This window comes from Nansenia antarctica (assembly GCF_963989245.1).
Source record: "Nansenia antarctica genome assembly, chromosome: 5".
Taxonomy (NCBI): domain Eukaryota; kingdom Metazoa; phylum Chordata; class Actinopteri; order Argentiniformes; family Microstomatidae; genus Nansenia; species Nansenia antarctica.
This window is the reverse complement of record NC_137690.1, coordinates 70,183,587-70,201,989: the sequence shown is the minus strand read 5'-3', so window position 1 is coordinate 70,201,989 and position 18,403 is coordinate 70,183,587. Positions and strand designations below refer to the sequence as shown.

General features: G+C 52.5%; 1 protein-coding gene across 1 annotated transcript in view; it reads right to left on the bottom strand.

The window, feature by feature from the left end:
• Nucleotides 1-10,695: 10,695 nt before the first annotated feature.
• adamts5 (ADAM metallopeptidase with thrombospondin type 1 motif, 5 (aggrecanase-2)) overlaps nucleotides 10,696-18,403 on the bottom strand; it is a gene marked incomplete at both ends in the record, with an annotated part of 16,144 nt that continues 8,436 nt past the window's right edge. The window contains 7 exons of the mRNA XM_080531903.1: nucleotides 10,696-10,875; nucleotides 10,990-11,443; nucleotides 11,818-11,993; nucleotides 12,644-12,819; nucleotides 13,272-13,455; nucleotides 15,545-15,828; nucleotides 18,159-18,280. Coding sequence (XP_080388029.1) covers nucleotides 10,696-10,875; nucleotides 10,990-11,443; nucleotides 11,818-11,993; nucleotides 12,644-12,819; nucleotides 13,272-13,455; nucleotides 15,545-15,828; nucleotides 18,159-18,280 — 1,576 coding nt within the window. The remainder of the gene's footprint in view (nucleotides 10,876-10,989; nucleotides 11,444-11,817; nucleotides 11,994-12,643; nucleotides 12,820-13,271; nucleotides 13,456-15,544; nucleotides 15,829-18,158; nucleotides 18,281-18,403) is intronic.

Genomic DNA, 18,403 nt, shown 5'->3' with positions numbered 1-18,403 from the left:
ACCACCTTAAATGCAACAGGTCGAAGAAAAGGAATACTTTAGTGACACAGTTCTCCAGCAGAGGGCAGACGTGGACCATGGAAAATGTAGCGGAGTAGGCCTACCAATGCTTTAGCTTCAGCGCTCACTATTCTTAACAGCAAGCATGTAGGCCATAGCGGAGGTGGATGGATCGGAAGCACGCTCACATGATAAACAACCTTGCCTAGAGACTTCTAAGCCCAAATGCTTCCCTTGGACCACAACAAGGTTGTCCGCTTGGTCTAACCTAATGACCTAATGGGTCGGTGCTTGGGTTTGGCGTGTGTTCGTGGGTTCGATCCCCGTCGGCTGTGTTGTCCAGTCAGGGAACAGCCTCCATGGCTCCTGCTCTCTCTGTAGCAGGTATGATTTGGTTGATGATCAGAGGTGTGGTTAGGATCTTGAAACATTGGGGGCTTAGCTCAGCCCACGTTTCGTTGACGGGGGGGACGGGGGGTGGGGGGTGCTATATCACACGCTATATCACGAAGCTGAAGAGAAGAGATTCATTCACTGGCTATTCATAAAACAATCGGGGGGGGGCTAGAGCCCCGGATGCCCAGGGCTAACGACGTCACTGCTCCGCATGATGAGCAACTTTGCCTGGAAACCTGGAAACCTATAAGCTCTGTGTTCAGACGATTAAGCCACTACCAAGCCCGTACTGTGTTGTCACAGATGTTTTACTTTCACATTGGATTTTCCCAATTCCCGCCACAGTTCCCGGGTTCTTGAACGAACGCTCATCTGATCTCCGCAACGTATCTGGTGTCAGGCCTGCTTGTATCCACACTGAGGGGTGGGCAGCCATGACAACCAGGGTGGGCAGCCATGACAACCAGCCATGACAACCAGTCCAGGACATTATTTTTAAAGACTTTTTGCCGTGTAGCCAGAATTGCACTTCATCGTCCTTCATCAACTTGAGACTGCACAGATTGCACTGGCCCCTCCTGTTCTCTCCTGCCCCCTCCTAGCCTCGACTGAATTCTAGTCAGGTTCAATTTTGAAGTCAAACAAAATGTCTGTGTTGAGGCCCGGGCAGTGGTGAGGCTGTCCGACCACGCCTGTCCACTCTGTGGTGGTAACACATCACAAATACAACATTTTCCACTTCATCTCCCGCCCTGACAGGGCTGTAACGGGCCATGTGAAATGAAAGCAGGCTGTTCAATGCCAAGCTGTACTCAATAAGGACCGGGGACAGGGTAACCCAGCTCGGGTTGGCCCCAGAGTGGCGTATTAGGCTCTGAATGTGACACATTCTAATGCTTTGGTCCTCATGTCGGGATCCGATGTAATGATCTTTTGACTTTTCTTTCGAAAAATGTGAATACATTTGTGAATAGGTTACTTGTTGAAAATCAGTGACACATCGCTAGTCAACTAACACAACTTGTTTTGTGAGCCTGCTAACAATGTAAAGTAGTGTTATAGTTAACTAGGTAGCAGTGGGGATTACTCACCGAATCCATTGCGTTGTTGCAGTATTTTGGCTTGACTAGCGAGTTTGTGTTTGTGATTTTCAACAACATTGAAACGTAGTTCCGTGTTTCAAAAGAAAAGTCAGAACATTTTGATTGGTTGCCGACATGCGGACCAAATGATCAGACTGTGTCACATATACTTTATAAGCTCTAGTGTCCCTCAGACCACAGAAGGCCTAGGTCTATAGCCTATAGGCCTATGGCATGTACACCTCTCTCAATCATAGGGTTACTGTCTCCTAAAGACTGATCCTGAATGATGGATATTGACATCTGTATACTGTAGCTATAGTCTTAAGCCAGGACAGAATGGTTGTTGTTGGTTTCTGTGGAAAATATAGTATATTTTGTAAATGTATGTGAAAAGGTGATTTCTTGAATGTCACAGACAGGCCTCACGAGAAAGACTATGGTGTAGTGACTACATTATGGGTTCATGTTCTCCTCTTACTGTTGGTTGTGTAGTGGGAGGGAACCAGTTCTGGCACTAGGGGCAGAGGGGAGGATTATTAACGTTGCACCTTCCTGTTTAGATACACGAGTTTTGGTAACCATTTTCTGGTCCTGTACTGAGAGTACAAGTTGTTGTTTTGATTAAACAGTTATCATTACGTTGCCTACGTCTTTCCTTTTTCCTCCGGCACTACACTGGTGACCCGACGTGGATTTTTGTTAACGTAATTGTGTACGAAAACCAGCGACGAACATTACAATCCTGCAAAATGTCCGGGCGAGGAAGACGTTCAAACCAGCGGCAGCCATCACCATCCCCTGTCAGGGTAACGCGTGGTGCGCACACTCCCACTCTCAAGCTACCAGAATTCTGGGACTCAACGCCTGCTGCATGGTTTGCTATTGTAGAGGCACATTTCAATAAAAGTGACATCGATGACGACGACGACCGGTACAACCATGCTGTGGCAATGTTGGGCAGCTCCACCGCGGCTCGAGTGGTAGGTTTTTTGTCTGCTCCCCCGACGACGAACAAATATGAGCGCCTCAAGGCCCTGCTTCTAGAGACATTTGAACTGTCCACTGCGGAGAGGGTGCGTCGCCTATTTGCCATGTCGGACTTGGGTGACGAGAGGCCTTCTGCGAGCATGGAGAGGATGCTAAACCTGCTCGGTACAGAAGACCCCATGATCCTCTTCACAGAGCTGTTCATGCGCACATTGCCAGCTCAAGTTAGGATGGCGCTGGCCAACACCGCCATCATGGAGCCCCGCGCCCTGGCCAGGGAGGCGGACCGGTTCGTCTTGGCCATGCCTCAACGGTCCCCCGACCTGCTCGCTCCCGCGGCCGCCCCGCCACCCGACCGTCGCAGGAGAGCGAAGGATGACGCCAGACCTTCTGGCCAGCAGGGTAACGCTGCGGGCCATTGTTTCTACCACGCCACTTTTGGCGCCAAGGCCAAACGGTGCCGCTCACCCTGCACCTTCGGACCGACGGGAAACGGCGGGGCCGGCGCTCAGTAGTGGCCCTGAGCGCTGGCGTCACCAACAGGCTGCTCTTCATACAAGACACCGCCTCTGGTCGCAGTTTCCTTTGTGACACAGGTGCCCAGTGGAGCATCATTCCGGCAGAGAGATCGGATATGGCGAAGGAGGAGCGTGGTCCGCAGTTGGCAGGCGCGGACGGCACACCTATCTGCTCTTACGGCACTAGGGCGGTGGACGTGTGCTTCGGAGGGCAATGTTTTTCGTGGGATTTTGTCATAGCGGCTGTCACATTTCCCCTCCTTGGTGCGGATTTTCTGTGCGCCCACAACCTGTTGGTGGACGTGGGGAACAGGCGCCTGGTCAACTCACAGACTTTCGCTTCATTCGCCTGTACGCAGGGGGAGGCGGTCTACAGCGGGTGGTCCAATACGCTCGCCGAAAGTGACCAGTACCTTCGGCTGCTCGCCGAATTCCCCGACCTTACCAAGCCCACCTTCTCCGCGCCCACGGTGAAACACGGAGTGGAGCACCACATCGAGACCGAGGGGCCTCCCCTCCACGCCAGGGCCAGGCGCCTCAACCCGGAGAAGCTGGCCATCGCCAGGGCGGAGTTTGCGCATATGGAGCAGGTGGGCATCGTTCGGCGCTCGAGCAGCCCCTGGGCGTCTCCCCTGCACATCGTCCCTAAGTCAGACGGCGGGTGGCGCCCATGTGGGGACTACCGCCGCCTCAACGACGCGTCCAAGCCTGACCGCTACCCGGTCCCACATGTCCAGGACTTTTCAGCGAACCTGGCAGGCAAACGCTTCTTCTCCAAAGTGGACCTGGTACGGGGGTACCATCAGGTGCCGGTGCACCCCGAGGACGTCCCTAAGACGGCCGTAATCACGCCATTTGGGCTCTTCGAGTTTCTGCGGATGCCGTTCGGCCTGAAGAACGCGGCGCAGACCTTCCAACGCCTCATGCACTCGGTGCTCCGGGACCTACCATTCCTCTTCGTCTACTTGGATGACATCCTCGTCGCAAGCACCACGGAGGAGGAGCACCTGTCCCACCTCCGGGCCCTTTTCACACGGCTCAGCCAACATGGGCTGATTGTCAATCCGGCGAAGTGTGAGTTCGGACGGAACGCCATCGACTTTCTCGGGCACCGGGTCTCCGCAGAGGGGGTGACCCCCCTCCCCTCGAAGGTAGAAGCTGTCGCTGCTTTCCCGCGCCCCAGCACAATCAGCGAGCTCAAGGGGTTCATCGGGATGGTAACCTTCTACTATCGCTTCCTCCACCACATCGCTCACATCCTGCGGCCTCTGTACGATGCCCAGAAGGGCAAGACTCTGAAGCAGCCGGTGGACTGGACGGCGGAGCGTGTCAAAGCCTTTCAGGACACCAAGGCGGCCCTGGCCCGCGCTGCCATGTTGGCCCACCCCTCGCCCTCGGCACCCACTGCTCTCACCACGGACGCCTCTGACTTTGCTGTGGGAGCGGTGTACGAACAGTGGGTTGGGGACGCCTGGCAGCCTCTTGCATTCTTCAGCCGCCAGCTGTCTCCCAGAGAGCAAAGGTACAGCACATTCGACAGGGAGCTCCTCGGGCTGTGGCTTGCTGTCAGACACTTCCGTTTTTTACTGGAGGGCCGCGAGTTTACGGCCTACGTGGACCACAAGCCCCTCACGCACGCCATGTCCAAGGTGGCGGAGCCGTGGTCCGACCGCCAACAGCGCCAGCTCGCCTACATATCCGAGTTCACCACAGACATCCAGCACGTTGCTGGGAAGTCCAACCAGGTCGCGGATTGTCTCTCCAGGGCGGTGGTTGGTGCGGTCCAACTGGGTTTGGACTACGCGCGCATGGCTGCAGACCAGGCCGCCGACCCCGCCGTCCAGGCTCTCAAGTTGTCGGACACAGGACTGCGCCTAGAAGAGGTGGTTTTCGGTGACGCAGGGGCCACGCTCCTGTGCGACGTCTCCATGGGTCAGCCACGACCGGTGGTCCCCGCCAACTGGAGGCGCCCCGCCTTCGAGGCGATACACGGCTTGTCTCACCCTGGTAGGAAACCGTCCTCACGGCTGGTGTCAGAGACATTCGTCTGGCATGGGCTCAAGAGGGATGTGAGGGCCTGGGTTGACACGTGCATCGCCTGCCAGCGCGCCAAGGTGCATCGACACGTCAAGGCCCCCCTGGAGCAGTTCTCTGTGCCTGAGCGGAGGTTCGATCATGTAAACGTGGACCTGGTAGGGCCGCTGCCCCCCTCGCACGGATACACCTATCTCTTTACCATGGTGGACAGGACGACTCGCTGGCCGGAGGCAGTTCCGCTCTCCTCAACGACAGCCCCCGACCTGGCCCGGGCGTTCATCGCGGTGTGGGTCTCCCGCTACGGCACCCCTGCTGATCTCTCCTCTGACCGTGGCTCACAGTTTACTTCAGAGCTGTGGGCAGCGGTGGCGGAGAATCTGGGGGTCAAGCTCCACCGCACAACCGCCTATCACCCGCAGGCGAACGGGCTCTGTGAGCGTTTCCATCGATCCATGAAGGCCGCCCTTCGAGCCAGCCTCACGGACAGCGACTGGCTTGACAAGCTGCCGTGGGTCATGCTGGGGCTCAGGACAGCGCCTAAGGAGGACCTCCAGTCGTCGTCCGCTGAGCTGGTGTTTGGACAGCCGCTGCGGGTCCCCGGTGACTTCATTCCCAAGTCAACGGAGCCCTGGTCCGCCGCCGCTCAGCGCGCCTCCCTGCTGGACAGCGCCAGGGCCTTCGTCCCGGTCCCGACTACGCAGCATGGTGTCCCTACTTCGAGGGTGCCCCCGGAGCTGCACTCAGCGAGGTTCGTTTTCATTCGTCATGATGGCCACAGGACTCCACTACGTCCTCCTTATGACGGGCCTTTCCGTGTCATCGAGGCCGGAGCCAAGAACTTCATGGTTGACATGGGGGGTAGGCCTGAGTGTGTGTCCGTTGATCGCCTCAAACCGGCCCACTTGGACCTTGAACTGCCCCTGGACTTGGCCCTGCCACCGCGCAGAGGCCGGCCTCCAGTCCTACCTCCCCTGCCGCGCCCTGGCCATTCCCCCCTCCGACCCCGACAACCCCCCGCAGCTCGCGAGCCCCCGGTCGTCGCTGCCCCCCGTCCTTCCCTGCAGGAGGACGTGATGGGCGATGTCACACCTCCTCCCGCACCTCCTGACTTTACCTACGATCGTAGGGGCCGGGCCATACGCCCTCCTCGCCGTGAGGATTTCCAATATTGAGGTGAACACTGGGGGGGCTGGTGTAGTGACTACATTATGGGTTCATGTTCTCCTCTTACTGTTGGTTGTGTAGTGGGAGGGAACCAGTTCTGGCACTAGGGGCAGAGGGGAGGATTATTAACGTTGCACCTTCCTGTTTAGATACACGAGTTTTGGTAACCATTTTCTGGTCCTGTACTGAGAGTACAAGTTGTTGTTTTGATTAAACAGTTATCATTACGTTGCCTACGTCTTTCCTTTTTCCTCCGGCACTACAATACTATGTATCGCCAGCAGGTGGCACTATAACATTACATTTTGACTTTTGACAGACCTCAGGATCACATTTTGTCCGTGACCTGTTAGCCGACAGGCTAGGGACTCTACACAACTTCAGCCTGTGATATTCCCACCACCACAGACATCACACCACGCAGGCCTGTTTTGTCTTTTGAACTTTTTTGTTCATAATCCAGAAGGTTGTTATGGTTGTTGTTGCACCCCCATACGTTACTTCCTTGACTTAGTGCGAAGGCGACTATTAGTCTAGTGGACATATAAGCCTTTTGTGTGAGTGTGGGTTATCAGCATTATCAGCATTCAATATTTTTTATCATCATCATCATCATCGTCATCATCGTCGTCATCCTCATCCTCATCCTCATCCTCCTCATCCTCATCATCATCCTCATCATCGTCATCATCATCGTCATCCTCATCCTCATCCTCCTCATCCTCATCCTCATCATCATCGTCACTGTTCTTCCACCTCTGCTGGCCGCCTGGCCCCTGGCCTCCCTATGAGGCCCTAGTGTCACAGTCACGGCTCCTCTCTGTCTTGGCACCCCGATGGTAGAATGAGCTTCCCCCCACTGTCAAGACGGCAGAGCCACTGCCTATCCCCGTAGACTGAAGACCTCCACCACCTCCAGAGTCACTGTCTATCTCCCCCCTGTAGACTGAAGACCTCCACCACCTCCAGAGTCACTGCCTATCTCCCCCCTGTAGATTGAAGACTCACTGCCTATCTCCCCCCTGTAGATTGAAGACTCACTGCCTATCTCCCCCCTGTAGATTGAAGACTCACTGCCTATCTCCCCCCTGTAGATTGAAGAGTCACTGCCTATCTCCCCCCTGTAGATTGAAGACTCACTGCCTATCTCCCCCCCCTGTAGACTGAAGACCCACCTCCAGAGTGACACATATTCGGTCCTACGTTTATGCAAATGAATTCGAGCCCCGGCTGGCCACATGTCGAAGTGTCCTTGGACAAGACACTGAACCCCAAATTGCTCCCAGTGAGCGGGCCGGCGCCTTGCATGGTAGCTTGCCGCCATTGGTGTGTGAATGGGTGAATGAGAGGCTGTCGCGAGACTGCAGTTAATTCTTCTACTGTATAGAGCAGCAAGCGCCTTCATTGTGGGAGATCCTTTCCATGATCAGTTATGGATGTTGTCTTGACACATGTACCTGAATCAGGAAAAGCCCTATAAGCCGTGACGTGTAGACTGCGGTAGGATATACATCATTATGATATTCAAAAGATCTATTGATTGCACACATATTGTATGTTCAGTTGATGGTTGTGTTATGTGGTGATTATTCAAATCACCTTCATAGGACATTCTTGTGAGGATTTTTTGCCGTGTAGTCAGAATTGCACTTCATTGTCCAACTTGAGACTGCATAGATGCACTGCCCCCTCATGTTCTCGCCTGAATTCTAGTCAGGTTACATTTTGAAGTCCAAACAAGCTCAAGCACTTTCTTGGTGGCCATAGAACAGCCAAGTGCAGCTTTGCATTCTGGGGGCAGGGTTCCCACACCTTCTGAAACATCATACCGCACCTTTCAAGGACTTTCAAGACTCAATTCCCTCAAATTCAAGGACCCAACACGGCATAGTTTGAGACAGATCTAGATGAAAATGTATAATATAGGAACTATCCGCTCACAGACAACAATTAAAAAGAGAGGCTTGAATGTGTGATCAGATGGTCTCTTGCCTTCTCTACCACAGCACAGCAAAACAATATATTGTGAAATATGTGTACATTTAAGCACTACAGAGACTTATTTACTAGTTGACAAGCTAAGTAAAACATTTTTGAATATATATATTTTTTAGAGAGAGAGAGAGAGAGGGAGAGAGGGGGGGCCGGGGGGGAATTCAAGCACTTTCAATGACCCATGTCTATTTTCAAAAACTTTGAAGCCCTTGATTTATTTTCCTCAAATTCACAAACTTCAAGTACCCGTGGGAACCCTGTGGGGGAGGAAAGTTGTGAATCCCCTGTCACAGAGTATAGAGAACAAGAATAGAAAGATACCAAGAGAAGTGTAAAGTGCAAAAATATAAAAATAAATGACACAGTCACCAACACGTTAAATATATAGATTTTATGTACATATATTCATGTAGATGACTAGAAAACACTATTTTCTTAAAAAGGAATTATTCTGCACAGTCATATTCCTAGTTAAATAGTAATTATGATACAAAATTACCATAATAATAAATAAATTCATCACATGGTTTTTTCACATACCAGTTGTACAAACAATAAATTACAAGTTCAGTGCTGTGTTTCTGTCGTTCAGCGAAAGGGTCTTTTCCCATGATAAGAGTCTGACAGTAATGCATTTGTGTGTGTGTGTGTGTGTGTGTGTGTGTGTGTGTGTGTGTGTGTGTGTGTGTATGTGTGTGTGTGTGTGTGTGTGTGTGTGTGTTAATTTCCTTAATGTACTTCTACGTGTGTGCAAAATGGATTCTATACATGTGATAAAGTTTCTGTTGAAATGTATGTGTGTTTGTGTGTGTGTGTGTGTGTGTTTGTGTGTGTGTGTGTGTGTGTGTGTGTGTGGGGAGGGGGGTGTATGTGTTGTGCATCATTAACACAGTGATTGTGTGATCTGATTCAAGTCTCAGGTAAGGGGGTGGTGTCTATGTGTTTGTATGCGAGTGATAAACAATGGGAGGTGTGTGTGGGCCTATTGTATGTGTCCCCTATCCTGTCCCCAATTGTATGTGGCTGTCATTACCATTGAAAGGGTGTGGTCTTACATAACGAGATCATGAGGGATGTATTGATGAGTGAGAAGAGTGGATCATGTGAGTGAGTGAGTGAGTGAGAGAGAGAGAGAGAGAGAGAGAGAGAGAGAGAGAGTGAGTGACAGATAACCTAAACTTGAATGTGTCAATGTGTTGAGTGAGGGATGGAGATAGGGAGAGGAGAGGGAAAAGGAGAGAGGTATGAGAGAGACAGGTATGAGAGAGACAGGTATGAGACAGACAGGTATGACTGGGTTAGTTTCCCTCTTTGCTGTATTTGCGAGTATCCAGGGCACACATTGTCATACTAGCAAGAATTGCTTTTTCGTAATCCGACAGACAGACAGACACACAGACAGACAGACAGAGAAACACAGTGAAATGGTAGCGACCCCCAAGCACCCACATAGTGATACAAAAGGAACTGAGGGCAAAGATCCACTAAAGGAGTTTAGGACACAGAAGAAGACAAAACGCACCATATGGAGTACTTGTATGTTCACACACACACACACACACACACACACACACACACACACGCACACTCGCACGCACACAGACAGAGTCAATCAAGTGTCAAGCATTGTCCCAAACATCATGTCATTGCGACCATGTCATTGCGACCTTTAACCCTGCAGTCGGTTAAGGTGCACCATGGCCCCCCATCCCCCCCCCCCCCCCCCCACCGCCCCAGTGTAACTGTAGGGGGCAGCAACAGTCCTCTCCTGTCACCTGTCGCCTCTCACTGTGTTTCACTCCAACTCCTGCGCCACTGCCATCGTTCGTAGGAGTCCATCCGCTCTGGGACGGTTGTGGTCGCGCCCCCAGAAAAGTCTTGTTTCTGAACACGTTCCTGTTCAGGTCAGTCTCGAATGTCTGGATTCTTCTCCCCCCCCCCATCCCCCCCCCCCTCCAGTTCTACTGTCCTCTGGTCTTCAGTTCCCACAGAAAGGCCAGCAGGAGGAGGGAGATCAGTCAGACCCACCGAATGTCAAAAGAGGGGTGGGAGCGTCCGTGGGAGGAGCAAGAGAGGAGAGGGGGGGGCGGGGGGTAGGGGGGGGGGGGGGGGGGGTAGGAGTGGACTTAAAGGGGAGGAGCGGGATTGTTGTTTTGCGTGACAGAGTTGTGCCCCTGCTCCCCCCCCCCACCCCCCCCCCCCCCCCAAAGTGAAGGCCCTATCTAGGAGCTCAGACGCACGAGATGGCGAGACACATTCTGTGTTTTCCTGGAGGAATGGCTGCCCCCCTCCAACAACACATCAATGTCCTCTCATGTGCCTGTATGTCTGTAGCAACACTGCCATGCCAGGGCTTCTTGGCTTCGAGCGACAGTCAGGTTCAGTGTGGGGGTGGAGTCAGAGTCAGAGTCGGAGGAGGGGGAGGAGGTCTGGTGCTCCAGTCTCTCTATCTCTACCCCCCCCCTCACTTTGTCCACCCCCCCCCTTTTCAGGGTCCCCCCCCCCCCGGCCCCTTAGCACTTTTTCACCAGGCAGTGTTTGAAGGCGGAGGGCCGGACCCCCAGCGGGCACCCTTTAGCCAGCTTCCCCTGGGGGTCCTTGCACTGCACCGTGCGGCTCTGCCAGCCCGTGTCACAAGTCCTGGTGCAGCTCATCCAGGTGCCCGTCACCCACTGGGGCCCCGGCGGAGGAGTGGGGGGGGCGGGGGGCGCCTTGGTGGTGGTGGTGGTGGTGGTGGAGGTGGTGGTGGTGGAGGTGGTGGACGCTTTGGGGAGGGAGTTGGGGTGTCCCTGTTTCGGAGGAGGTACGGAGGTTGTAGTGGTAGTGGTGCTAGACGAGGTCGTGGTGGTGCTGCTCGTGGGAGGGGTGGAGCGCTGAGGCGCGGGCGGGGGAAGGGGGGGCTTCTGGGGAGGGGGGAGGGTCCGGCGAGGCATGAAGAAACTATAGCGGATGTCCAGGGGCCGCTTGTGGTCGGTGGCCAGGATCTGGATGCTGAGGGCCTCGCGGAGCGCCCCGGGGCCCATGCTGTGCAGCCACTCGTCCTTCTGGCTCCAGCCAGAGTAGTTGAGCACGGAGCCGTTGAGGGGGATGATGGTCTCGGAGGTGGAGATCATGAACTTGCCGTTGAGGAGGTAGTCTCCGCCGGCGGGCCGCCGCAGGGCCAGGTAGGCGGTGTAGCGGGGCTGGTCCTTGGCCTTGTGCTGGCGCACCTTGATGTGGGTGGAGCCCACGGGGATCTTCACCACGTCGGTGTAGCCCTTACTGCAGGGGTCAGAGGAGGTCAGGGGTCAGGTCATATTTTGAATCAATGCTTTTTTTTAAAGGTGATTTTAAATAAGTTAAGTCACCACCACCACAAATGAGCTTCAATTTTCCAGTCCAATTTCTTAACATTTTTCGGAATAAAAGTCATACATATGACATAATTATGGTCGGTTACTGACTTGTTCCCCCTTTCACTAGCTGCTGTCACATGTAATATATGTAATGTGCGTGTATTTGTACAGTGTATGTGTGTGTGTGTGTGTTGGCCGTACTAGTGTGTGTGTGTGTGTGTGTGTCTGTGTGTGTGTCTATATATGTGTGTGTATTAGAGTACAGTGTGTGTGTGTGTGTGTGTGTGTGTGTTCCCCTACCTCTTCTTGGTGAAGTTGCCCACCACCCTGACGCAGCTGTTGCTGTCCCCGCCACAGATGCCACACTTGTCAAACTGCAGCTTGGAGCCGATGATGCCGTCACAGCCGGTGCGTACACACTTCCCCTTCACACACACTGAGCTGCTGTACGGCCGACACTCCGTCCCGTCTATCACCTGAGGGGGAACACAGGTCACAGGTCAGTTAACATGGGTCAGCCTGGGGCTCACCATCACCATCATCATCATCATCATCATCATCATCATTATCATCATCTTCATCATCTTCATCATCACCATCATCATCATCATCATCATCATCATCATCATTATCATCATGCTCTTAAAGCTTGGTCTTCGTCATCATCATCGTCATTGTCATCGTCATCATCATCATCATAATCATTATCTTCATTAACTTCATGCTCTTAAAGCTTGGACTTCATCCTCATCATCATCATCATCATCACCATCATTATCATCATGCTCTTAAAGCTTGGTCTTCATCGTCATCGTCATCTTCATCATCATTATCATCGTCATCATCATCTTGATCATCATCATCATCTTCATCATCGTCATCATCATTGTTGCGTAGTCAGCATCTTTGTCATAAAGATTGGTCATCATCATCATCTCCTCCCTCCCCTACCTCCACCCCTCCCCTACCTCCACCCCTCCCCAGGTACCTCCACCCCTCCCCTCCCTCCACCCCTCCCCTCCCTCCACCACTCCCCTCCCTCCTCCCCTCCCCTCCCTCCACCCCTCCCCAGGTAGCTCCACCCCTCCCCAGGTAGCTCCACCCCTCCCCAGGTAGCTCCACTCACCCTATGGGCGAACACCACGTAGTAGCCGGTCCCCTTGGCCCTGCAGGTCAGCTTGCACACGTCCTTGGGCAGGATCCCTGCAAACTTGGGCACCCACTCCACGAAGGTCTTCACCCCCTTGGGGTCTGTCTGGGGGCCGTTGCGCACCTCACACTGCTCCTGACGGAAACTCTTACCTGAAACAACAGTTCCGCCACACAGAGGTGTGAGTGGGGAGGTATGAAGTATGTGTATATGTGGCAATCGTGTATGAGTGTAATGGTTCAATGGGAGTGGTGCGGTGTACGTGTGTGTGTGTGTGTGTGTGTGTGTGGGGGGGTACAGTGCAGCATGATAATGTATGTTTCTGAATGGAGATGACTGTTGATGGGATATTTTGTGTTACGGTACAAATCAATTATCTACGTATTCTGAGCATGTGGATTTTTCTTTGCGAGTGTGTGTGTGTATGTGTGCAAGCATGTATGCGTACCCATGCGTGTGTGTGTGTGTGTGTGTGTGTGTATGTGTGTGCATGCATGTATGCATACGTATGCATGTGTGTGTGCACACAGGAGTGTGTGTGTGTGTGCACGTTTGTGCACGTGTGTGTGTGTGTGTGTGTGTGTGTGCGTGTGATGCAACTTACTGGACGGGGGGCAGGGGGTGACGTTGCAGGAGCGGTAGATGGCCCTCTTCCCGGTGCAGTAGCGTCCGTTGTTGCGGGGCGGAGGGTTGTTGCAGAGGCGCTGGGCGAACTGCACCCCCCCTCCGCACGTCCCCGAGCACGCCCCCCACGGCCCCCACGAACTCCAGCTCCCGTGGTTAGACGCCTGGGGGAGGGAGGGAGGGAGGGAGGGAGGGAAGATGAAAGAGGAAGAGAAGACGGACGATAAGAGGGCAGAGAAAACGAGAGAGAGAGAGAGAGAGAGAGAGAGATCAGAGGGAAGAGATGGATAAAAAGAGGGAGGGAGAGAAGAGGGAGGGAGGGAGGGAGGGAGGGAGGGAGTTTGAAGATAAGAGAGAGAGAGGACTATTAGAGTTTCTTATCCCCCAGTTATGTTTGAAGTCAGATCTGCGGCCAGGCCGACATGTGTGTGTGTGTGTGTGTGTGTGTGTGTGTGTGTGTGTGGGGTGTGTGTGTGTGTGTGTGGGGTGTGTGCACAGAGGGGAGTCCAGATTGGAATGGATTGAGAGGGGTGTGGGGTGTGGAGTGTGGAGGGGTAGCATATGATAAACATTACATTTCATGTTCAAAGGCTCATCACTGGAGCACATCAAGGCTGTGGAGGATGACTGTGTAGCTCGTGACGGGAGCTCATCACATGCTTCCCTTAAAGTGTTTGGTGAGTCGGCCAACGCATCACCACCGTTCCAAGACAAACAGGCTCGGGGAACACAGACTTTCGCAGTCAGCACTGGTAAAGAAACCCCACAAGTCAAAACATGAATGGGCCAAATCTGCCAACAGATTCGCCAAATCTGCCAACAGATTCTCGGGGATGATGTCCCCTGACGTTTGTAATGGGAACCAGAGGGCGTTTTACACGCACAAAGTTCAGGACAGTCGGAGAAGGAGGAGGGACAGCGTACCGAGCGGGTGAAGCGTTTGTCGCGCGCGCGAGGGAATACAGAGGGGTCGGCGGAGGCTGGTGGAGGTAGGAATCGGAGAACGGGCGTGTGCATGGGATGGAATACGGAATGGTATGAAACACCTATGTCCTCATTCCATTCCAGGGAATTCCATGGAATGCTCTGACTCTTGCATCTTTGTATTGTGTTGATATTCATTGATATCCATTGATAGACTTGTTCTGTACATATCATACTTCATACATTCTAACTGTACATATCTTCGCCCTTGTCTGTATATATCACACTGTGCATATATCTGTCCATACCTTCTTTTTTTTAAGTAATTTTTTTATGAGTGGGCCAGTAATATGGTTCATTTTATTGGACAGATATAGTGAAGACAGACAGGAAAGTAAGGAGAAGAAGGGAGAGAGAGAGGGCATGTCAGCAGGGCATGGGCCGGATTCGAACCCAGCCGACATGGGCATAATGTGTGCACTGTAGACCGCGGTGCTAGACCACTGGACCACCCCAGGCCACATCTGTCCATACCTTTATGGCTTTTGCACTATGCACTATTTGGTCAGATGCCAAACTGCGTTTCGTTGTCTTTGTGCTTGTACTATATAGGCCTACACTCTGTGAATGACTATTAAATTGAATTGAATCTGAATGTGAAAGGGCCTCACAAGTTGGACCAACTCTATCAACAAGAGTCGGCATGTGAGGCATGTGACCCACGGTGACACAAAGGAAACCTTCTTTCCGCTGCTTTCTAACGCACGCACGCAAGTGTCCTCGCCGTCTACAAATAACCTCACTCCTACAATAACCATATTCTGAGCTAAATCCAGTTCGGTTCACTTAAGGCCATCAACAGACAAAATGAATTTAATGTGATTTAATTAAGAGAGCTAGTGACATAAATCACAAGATGCTGCAACATTATTCAAACAACCATCTTGTTCTCTCTCTCTCTGCATACTCTTTCTACCCCTCCCTCCCTCCTTTCTCTCCCTCCCTCCTTTCCCTCCCTCCCTCTCTCTTTTAAAAAAAATAGCTAAAACACATATTTTCTCCCTGGCCTTTGACCTGAGGTGAGCATGCCTCCCAACACTGCACTTTTTGTACTTTTATTTCTGCACTTGTATTTGTATTGCACCTTGTTTTTAGTGTATTTTATCTGTTGTTTTCTCTTTTAGTGAGTGTTTTTCTCTAGTGTTTTCGGCTGTTTGTGGGCGGCTGTTTGTCGTTGTAAAATGTGCTATATAAATAAACATTACTTACTTACTCTCCCTCCCTCCCTCCCCTCCCTCCCTCCCTCCTCTCCCTCCCCAGCGGTCTTACCGAGTAGTGTCTCTTGCGGGTCTTGTCCACACATTTGCCCTGCAGACAGATGCGTCCCTTGCCGCAGGGTGTCCCCTCCACGGCGGGCAGCTTCTTGGTGAGACAGACCATCTGGCCCTGGCGGATCACCGCGCACCACAGCCGGGCGCACACGTCCATGCCGGGGCACACGGTGTACTCCGGCCCGAAGGCCAGGCGGCACTGGCGGACGGCGTCGTAGCTCTGGCCGGGGAGCTCCTCTGGACCCAGGAGGGGCTGGCGGGGGACGTCCAGGAGACACTCAGCTGTAGGGGGGAGGGGGGGGGGGGGGGAGGGAGGGGGAGGAGGAGAGATTCAAGATTCAAGATTCAAGATAGCTTTATTGTCTGTCACACAGTGACAGAAATTCTCCTTTGACAGGCAGAAGTGAATACAGTTTCCACATTAAAAACACACATAGGTCACATACATACAATAAAAACAGACAGACATAGCAGTGTTTATAAAATGTAGTGCCTATTTAAAAAGTCCAGTCATTTAAAAATAATAGTAAAAAACAGTATTATGATTTAAAAAGCTAAAATGTTGTGGTTTAAAAGAAAAAGGGTAGCAGGGTAGCAGGGTCGAGAGGGAGAGAGGAATGAAGGAGGGGGGGAGGAGAAGGGGGGTAGCAGGGTCGAGAGGGAGGGAGGAATGAAGGGGGGGGGGGAGAGGTGGGGGGGGGTAGCAGGGTCGAGAGGGAGAGAGGAATGAAGGGGGGGGAAGAGGGAAGAAGGAAAAAAGGGAGGGTTAAAGAGGGTGATAGGCAGCAGAAAGGGGGGGAGTAAGGGAGTAGGGAGAAAAGAGGGAGAAATGTTACAGGAGGGAGAAAAAGGGAGGAAGAAGGGAGAGTAAATGAAGAAAGGAGGACAATAAAGGGGGGCAGGATTGGACAAAACAGGAAGAAGAAGAAGAAAGAAGGAAAGAGGGTAGAAGAGGGAAGAGGAAGAGATAGAGAACGGAAAGGGAAGGGAAGGGAACAGAGGTTTATTGGAGTGCATTGCTCCACTTTGCTGTGTGCTGTACTATGGTGTCAAATGCCAAAGGCTGTTTTGGCTGACTGGTTTATGACCTGTCTCCTTAACTGACCGCAAAGGATTACAGTATGTCACTCAATAATGTGTGAGCAGAACACAACTGCGGGGCTGGCCCATCAACCATGCCAATTGCCTTGGGTAGATAGATAATCTATTAGACTAAAGCTCAATATGACAGCTAACAGTACAATGGTATGCTATACTCACCACACCCTTTATTAGGAACATTATACTAATACTGGTTAGGCACCCCGCCCCTCTGCCCCCCCCGCCCCCTTTGCTCTAAAAACAGCTTCAATTTGTTCCTTCAACTCTTCTATTGATTGCCACACACACACACACGTGTGTGTCGGCCTTACTAATGTGTGTGTGTCGTACTAGTGTGTGTGTGTGTGTCTGTGTGTGTGTCAGCTCTACTCGTGTGCGTGTGTGTGTGTGTGTGTCGGCCTTACTAATGTGTGTGTGTCGTACTAGTGTGTGTGTGAGTTTGTGTGTATGTGTGTCTCGGCCTTACTAGTGTGTCTGTGTGAGTGTGTCTGCTGCTCTTGTGTGTGTGTGTGCGCGTATACAGTATATCTGTGTGTGTGTGTGTGTGTGTGTGCACGTGTGTGTCGGCCGCTCGTGTGTGTGCGTGTATACGGTATATCTGTGTGTGTGTGTGTGTGTTTATTGTCGATTGTGTGTGTCTATTGATTCCGCAAGATGCTGGAGAAACATTCCTCGGGTGCATGATGATGAGATGATTGCATCACGCGATTCCTGCCTGATTTTTCAGGTGCACTTTCTTTCAAGCTGTGAGCCTTTTGAGTTTGTTGAGACAACTTCTGCTTTGTGACATGGTGCATTATCATGCTGGAAGTAGCCGTTCGAAGATGGGTACATTATGGCCAAGAAGGGGATGCACATGGTCAGCAACAATACTCAAATAGGCTGTGGCATCCAAACGATGATTGATTGGTATTAACGGGCCCAAAGTGTGCCAAGAAAACATTCCCCAGCAGCTTGGACTGTTGACAGGTGTACAGGTGTTCCTGATAAAACGTCCAGTGAGTGTAGGTAGGTGGACATTGTTTGGACGTCAACCCTCAATAATATTAACTGTAATAACAACAATAACAACAATAACCATAATAACTGTCTCTCGTTCCAAAGCGATTTAACAAAGGGAATCCACACAGTTTCTTGCTAGAGAGTCCAAGTAGCGTCATACACCAACCCGCTTCTCTTTCCTGCTCTTTCCTGCTCTCCTCCTCTCACCCCCTCTCACCCCCCTCTCATCCCCCTCTCATCCCCCTCTCCTCCTCCTCTCATCCTCCTCTCCTCCCTCTCCTCCCCCTCTCCTCCCCCTCTCCTCCCCCTCTCCTCCTCCTCTCCTCCTCTCTCTTCCTCCTCTCCTCCTCCTCCTCTCCTCCTCCCCCTCTCATCCCCCTCTCATCTCCCTCTCATCCCCCTCTCCTCCTCCTCTCATCCCCCTCTCATCCCCCTCTCATCCCCCTCTCCTCCTCCTCTCCTTCTCCTCTCATCCTCCTCTCCTCCCTCTCTCCCCCTCTCTAACTCACCGTTGCCGTCGTCGAAGAAGTCGGTGATGGTGGCGGAGGTGCAGCGGCTCCAGGGCTTGGAGGACTCGATGGAGGTCAGGATGGACGACTCCCATTCGAGGTCCTTCCAAGCCTTGAGCCCGCTGCACGCTCCCGCACATCAACAGGACTTCATTCGACGGGACAGGCCAAAGGTGAGCCTTAGAAGAGGGGAGAGAGGGAGAGAGAGGGGAGGGAGAGGGAGAGGGGGAGGGAGGGAGGGAGGG